This window comes from Brassica napus, chromosome C1 (assembly GCF_020379485.1).
Source record: "Brassica napus cultivar Da-Ae chromosome C1, Da-Ae, whole genome shotgun sequence".
NCBI lineage: Eukaryota > Viridiplantae > Streptophyta > Magnoliopsida > Brassicales > Brassicaceae > Brassica > Brassica napus.
The window spans coordinates 8,568,894-8,575,396 of NC_063444.1; the positions used below are offsets into that span (position 1 = coordinate 8,568,894).

A 6,503-nucleotide genomic window follows, 5' to 3' on the forward strand; every position below is an offset into this window, starting at 1 on the left:
AAGCCTCACAATTTTCATTCTTAAACGATAGATTAGGTAACATCAATCCAAGTGCTCTAGAATGAGGGTGGCCTAATCTAGCATATAAAGTGCTTCAGAGTCTTTATCAAACAGTTTCAGGTTTCCTACTCCAGTAATAGGTATACTATCTCCATTTGCAATTAGAACACTCCCTAGAGCCGGTTTGACATTGCTAATGAGATTTACATCCCTAATCATATGATGTGAAGCTCCTGAGTCAATTATCAAGGGTCTAGTGGTTTCAGATGCATTTATAATAGAGTTTAAAGCATAACTACTAAGGTTACCAGAGTTGGCATTGAGGGCCTTTATAAGAGCCTCAAGGTCAGACTTGCGGATGAAAGTATCCTCATTGGATGACTGAGAAGTGGCTTGAGACCCTGATCCAACCACACGAGTAGTTGCTGTCATGGATCTCCCATCTTCTCTCATGCGCATAGTAGGATAGTTTGGCTGAGAACCTTCTTGAACTCTAGCTTCATGAGCTCTAGCTTCATGAGCTCGGCCTTGATTGTATTTGTTGGATGAAGCTGGCCTGAGGTGAGGATGGAGAATCCAGCAGTTGGTTTTGGAGTGACCAATCTTCTTACAATGTTCACAAGTTACTTGTTTATCTCCTCCACCACCTCTTGGCTTGAAGTGGGCTTTGTTGGCTGCAGCATTCTCCACCTTCTCCACCTTGTTGGCCATAGATAGCTCTCCTTTTCCAACAAGCAAACCATCTGAGCCGAGTTCCTTTTGGAGTTGAGCACACACATCATCATAGCTTGGGAGCTCCTTAGCTCTCAATATGTGCTTAAGGACATCATTGAAGCTCGGGTTGAGTGTGAGAAGCAGTCCAAATAATTTGTCTTGCTCACGCCTTTCTTCAATGATGTTGGGGTCGTTTGTGCTTGGCCGGAGCATGTCAAGCTCAGACCACAACTGGCTATACTTCCCAAGATGCTTGGTGAAGTCCATTTCCTCTTGTTGCAAGTTATTTATGGCTCTCTTCACCTCAAAGATCCTGGTCAAGTTTGAAGCGTTGCCATAAATCTTGTGAAGAGTTTCCCACAATTGCTTTGCGGTCTCACAATGAGAGTAAGCCTCCATTATTGGAGTATCAAGCGAGCCTTGCAAGGAAGACAGCACCATGAGATGTTCCTGACCCCATTTGCCTTCATCCACCACTACAATCTCCTTGCCGTCAGCTCCTTGGGTGATCTTTCTTGGTGCCTCACTCGTGGTGGTGTGCTCCCATAGACCTCGTCCTCCAAGAGCAGTTTTGGCCAATCTAGACCAGGTAATGTAGTTACCTCCTTTTAGAGTAACCGGAATCATAACAGGCTTGTATTGCTCCATCACTTCTTTTTGAGTTTGGTTTGAGTTAATTAACTGTGGAACCAGAACCAGAGAAATGAGCACTAGAAAAAGTAGATCTATTATCCAGTGGACAAAGACAGATTCTTGCAAGAACAGAGAAATTAGATGGTTGGAAAGGAAGAGAGAAGTAAAGTAAGAGTGTTTGCGGAAGCGAGTAAGAGGTATAGGAGCTTAGTGCTCTGATACCATGAGAGAAAATGAAGAACAGGATGAACAAGAGAGAGAGAGTAATGTTTGAATTTGAGAGAGAGAGAGAACGAGGAAAATATTTTCCTTGATTTAATTGTGGATCTGAGTACAAGCATTTAAAGGCAAATTGCCTCATACACAATATAATACAATATTCATTGTTTTAAAAAAATATCTTCAAGAGTCTTCTTTTCTCTTCTTCTTCTTTTCAATAGGATACCTTATAAAGCCTTATAAAACTTTATAAGTCTCTAACTAACTTCTCAAGTCTGGCAGTTCGTTTCTCAAGTCTGGCAGCTTGTTTCTGCTTCATGTCAACATACAAAAGAAAAAAAATCAAGAAAGAGCGAGATTAAGCAATGGGAACAATATCGTCAATCTTCTCAAAGCCAAAACCACCACATAACTACGAAGCGATTCTAAAATATTAAGACTCTGCTCTTCCTCCTGATGCTACGTCGTCTCTTGACAAGTTATACCCTCAGCTATTCGATGGCGTTTTCTTGAAGGACAAGAAACAGGTCTTTAACTTGTTTTTGTTGAACTTCCTATTATTTTTCGGGTGAATTGGTGAAATACCAAAAGAAAAACTAAAATTAATTTGTTAGAGAGAGATAGGAAGAGAAAGAAAGAGAAAAAATGGGGATTTGATTATTTTGTGAATTATTGTTTTTTTTTGTTGGTTACAGGGTGCAATTTCCCTTATTTTTCTTGGTTTGATTCAATAAAGAGAAACACCAACTAAAAGACTATAAAATTCTATATATATGTTAGTGCAGAGTAATTAAATTTTATTGATGATGGAATTTGATATTCAGAAGTACTGGATAGAGGGTAAAGCTAAGAAGAACTGCTTCATGTTGTACGCGAGAGATATAGCGATTTCATTGGCTGAGTTTCAAACAAATAATAACTGGAGTTGGTTTACTGATATAGACCAAACATCCAGGTTTGAAATGTTTGATTAAAACAATTGTGTATTTTCAAGTTTTCATTTAAATATGTATATTTGTTTACAGTGATGCAAGAATTGAGGTTGCAAAGCTGGAATGGGTAGCTTGGTTAGAAGTGTTTGGAAACTTCGAGATGGAGAATCTAACTCCCAACAGTTTGTACGAGGTTGTGTTTGTGGTTAAGCTGGTTGATCCTGCGCAGGGATGGGAAGTTCCGGTTAACTTCAAACCGGTTTTACCGACAGGAGAAACCAAAGAGCGGCAAGAGAATATGACTATGTTAGGAAGAAACCGGTGGGTGGAGATTCTGGCCGGTGAGTTCAGGACATCGCCGGAATATATTTTCGGGAAGATTGAGTTTTCGATGTATGAGGTTAAAGGTGGGTTGTGGAAGTCCGGTCTGGTTGTGAAAGGTGTTGCTAACCCAAGAATCAAAATATTAAATTTTGTAAGCTTAAACAATAAAATTGAATACGAAAGTTACTATGATCTATGTACATCATATAAATGACTAGGGCTGGTCCGCCCTACGGGCGGGATGATAATTTCAAAATAATGTAAATAGTTACAGTAAATATTTATTATAAATCGTTATATTTAAAAATATACATATTAGTTAAATTATGTACATGTTATTATATTTGAAGACTAAATATACCCTGCTGTCTTGATAAGTAGTTTTGATTTATTTATTTTTTCCATGGTGTCATCACATCATTTTTGGTAATTTTCTGTAGTTTGATGAATCTGAAGAATCTCGTGAGGAAAAAACTAACTTGTAATTATAGATTAAGTAAATATATATGAGTAAGATTTATTATTAGGTCGGTTAATTATTAGTCATATTAAGTAAATACTTGTAATTATAGATTAAGTAAATATATATGAGTAAAATTTATTATTAGATCGGTTACAAATAAATTGTAAAACAACAAAAAAAATAAAACAGAGGGACCCAGCTTTGAAGTTTTCTAATATTATTTATTTTAAGTTATTTTAATAACAAAATTTTAATGTGACTATCTAATATATATTCTAATAAAATTATAACATTTTAATATATATTTTCATAGCATTTTTGAAAATAAAATATCTAGCAAAGATATGTAAATATATTAATTATGTTCAATTTGTGGGTCTTTGCTTTGAAAAATAAGAGTAAATATATTTGTGTAAATATAGTAGCATTTTCTTGTTTAACGGTCTTAGCATTTTTGAAAATAAAATTTTATCAAAGATATGTAAATATAATAATTTATCCAACTTGTGGATCTTTGTTTTAAAAAATGAAATGAAATATATCTATGTAAATATTTGTAAAACAAAATATGCATTTATCTGACATAGAGAATAATTATGATCTAATTGTTTTTATCATCCTTATTTAATTTTGATGAAAATAATTGTTAAATCACAACTGATTTAAACTTTATTAAATATTCTTCTTTCTTCTTTCGCTCGTTTTTACATAAGTTAAGAAAAATGGTGGATGAGTAACTGAAAGCATATATTGATAGACCATCTCTACAACTTTGTGCTCTTGATTCATCTAGTGAGTGATTGTTAGAAGTAGTCACATAGGCACGGCTTGAGCAATCGTCTCAATTCTCTACTCAAGATACCTATTTTTAGCTCCGCTTAAGACTTGCTGGTCACCTTGTAGCTTCATCACAGATGTGTCATGGGAGGGATTAGCGTGCTGCTGATGAGCTTCTAAACTAAATCAGGACTCGAGTGTTGGACTGTAACCTCCTATCGAGCTTTGCAGCCTCTAGAGCCTTGAAGATTGTTCCTGCCGTCACAGTCCTCATAGTCCCTCGGATAGAAAATTGAAAATCATAAGTGACGATCGAACTACTTGCCCATGAGGCCAACATAACTAATGTCCCTGCTGTTACTTTTATGTTCATTGGAAATATCTGCACACACACAAAATCATGCAACTGTTACTTAGCTATGTAACTACTTGCGCTTCTTCGTATTCTCTGATAACTATTGAACACCTTATTGTTGTAAACCTTTGTAAAGAACACACAGATTATAAGAATGTATCTCTTCTTATTAGCTTAAGAAAACTAGCTCAAAAACTTAAGCTCTCACAATCACAATATTCCTCACAAATCTCATCTCTCTCTCTCACATCTTTATATATAGATGTTTACAATCCTTTTCCTATAAGTAATATCATATCTAGATATATCACAATCTCTTTATCTTTATCTCTTTATAATCTCAACACAAATAGGATTAGGATTGTCTTTTCTCTCAATCTTCTTTCAAGCTTATCCCAACACACCTTGCTCTGCAGTTACCTGAAAGAGGGTAATAACATACATTTTAATTTAAGAACATTTGAAATGAGTCGATAACGCTTCTTACAACTAATCAGGAAAAAATATGGTTGCTTAACTTCTTTTTTTTTTATCAACTATGGTTGCTTAACTATGAAGCACAAAGAGAAACAAAGGTTTTGTAGAGGACAATCTAAGATAATAGAATTAAGAAGACCCAATACACCACCAACACACACATACAACAAAAGAAAAAAGTGATCAGACTTTCAAATCTAACACTGACCAACAGGGTTTGTTATTCCAAAATCAGAGAATACATAGAATCAAAGTCGCATTGACAACATAATCATATAATTTGAAGAATACCTTTTGCGTTTGTTCTCGAAGACAGTGGAAGAAGATGGATTGCTGTACCAATTCCTCTTCCTCTAATTGATGTTACCAATTGTTTTTCATCTCGCCTTACTGGTTACTGAAAGTGAAATGAAGAATTAGAAATAACACTAAATAACAATGGATCAGACAAATATCAAAACAGAGTAACATAGTCAAGAAGAAAAGAGAGAGGGAGAGAGAGAATAACTGATTAGTTAACCGTGGTTCCGCAAAACTTGATGAAATTATTGTCAATATATATTTTTTTAGAAAAGTCAGACCTTTCAAATCCAATATGTTTTAGTCAGAACATAATCGAAGAGTTAAAGAAACATACAATAACCTCATTGTTTCTATGCTTCAGCCCCTGTTTTTTTTTCCAGATGCTTCTGCAATTGTTCCATAACGATGCTATTAGCGAGAATTTATTGAACAATTCAAATACGTATAATTTCTCAAGCCAAACAACTAAATGGCCAAACAACTAAATCAGATCATGTGCGATTTATAAAATATCTGGATTATAATGAACTGATAGATATAAATCTTACGCAAGAGAGGTTGCGACGGGATTCAGTGATCATCGCAAGAGGGAGGCGAGCCTTGACGGAGTAGGTTCAACAGGCCAGCCTTTAAATCGGAGGAGGATTGCGGAGAAACATTTTCTCTGGATTTTTTTGAGAAGCTTATGATTGAGAGGACTGAATAGATGATTTTGAGATGGAATTAATTGGAATAAAAACGAAGCTATAACTCCGGCCGTTTCAGTCAGGGGAAAGGAAGCGCATGCGTCATGCTGTTACAGAATAAATGAAGAGCCAGCTGGCGTATGGAGATTGGGGGTTAAGAAGTTGTTACGGAAGAAGGGAAAACCTCTGAGAAGAAGACACGTGGAGTATTCGAAACTAACGAGTTGTGGCGAGTCGACTCAGTAACTCGTTAGTTCCGATGAAGATATAAAAGAGACGAGAGATCTTTAGATTCATTCATTCAGAAATTCAGTTATAAAACTTTCTTAAAATCTTGATATAACTCTGTAATTCTCTTTGATTCATTTCGTTTGGAGATTATTCTTAAATCACAATCTCTTACGATTACGAGTGGATTACAGCTTGTTGTTTTACGAACGGCGAGTTGAGTATAGCGAAACTACGTTTTACGCTATCAAGTGGTATCAGAAGCCAGCGATCTTCGGAATCGGAAGCTTAGGAACGGAATCTATGGCGGAAACACGAGCAGTAGCGGCGTTGAAGGAATCGACCTTACGAGAAGTTGAAGATGCGGTGGTGAACAAATTACAGCTGATGAT

The 6,503-nt window shown here is 35.9% G+C and overlaps 1 protein-coding gene and 1 long non-coding RNA gene across 4 annotated transcripts; one reads left to right on the top strand and one right to left on the bottom strand.

Annotated features, from left to right (window-relative positions):
* The first annotated feature begins 1,505 nt into the window (after positions 1-1,505).
* On the top strand, positions 1,506-3,146 carry LOC106362649 (protein PHLOEM PROTEIN 2-LIKE A2-like). 2 transcript variants are annotated; one of them, XM_022694207.2, is made up of 3 exons: positions 1,510-2,093; positions 2,391-2,521; positions 2,592-3,146. In XM_022694207.2, the coding sequence occupies exons 2-3, from the start codon at positions 2,430-2,432 to the stop codon at positions 3,034-3,036; spliced, it is 537 nt and encodes a 178-aa protein (XP_022549928.2). In that variant the 5' UTR covers positions 1,510-2,093; positions 2,391-2,429; the 3' UTR covers positions 3,037-3,146. The 2 variants fall into 2 exon arrangements, with proteins under 2 accessions (XP_022549927.2, XP_022549928.2); XM_022694206.2 differs by having other exon boundaries at positions 1,506-2,521.
* Positions 3,147-3,252: 106 nt separating this feature from the next.
* LOC125580657 lies at positions 3,253-6,204 on the bottom strand. 2 transcript variants are annotated; one of them, XR_007318392.1, is made up of 4 exons: positions 5,746-6,204; positions 5,532-5,583; positions 5,186-5,291; positions 3,253-4,837 (listed from the first exon to the last, which is right to left on the bottom strand). It is a non-coding gene; the product is annotated as an uncharacterized LOC125580657 (long non-coding RNA). The 2 variants fall into 2 exon arrangements; XR_007318391.1 differs by having other exon boundaries at positions 5,538-5,583; positions 5,746-6,177.
* Between the last annotated feature and the right edge of the window lie 299 nt (positions 6,205-6,503).

Bases quoted from the DNA above. Each gene is read 5' to 3' on its own strand.
- LOC106362649 (XM_022694206.2), top strand. From the start codon at position 2,370: ATGATGGAATTTGATATTCAGAAGTACTGGATAGAGGGTAAAGCTAAG. The intron at 2,522-2,591 runs GTTTGAAATGTT...ATTTGTTTACAG, and splicing joins GATATAGACCAAACATCCAG to TGATGCAAGAATTGAGGTTG.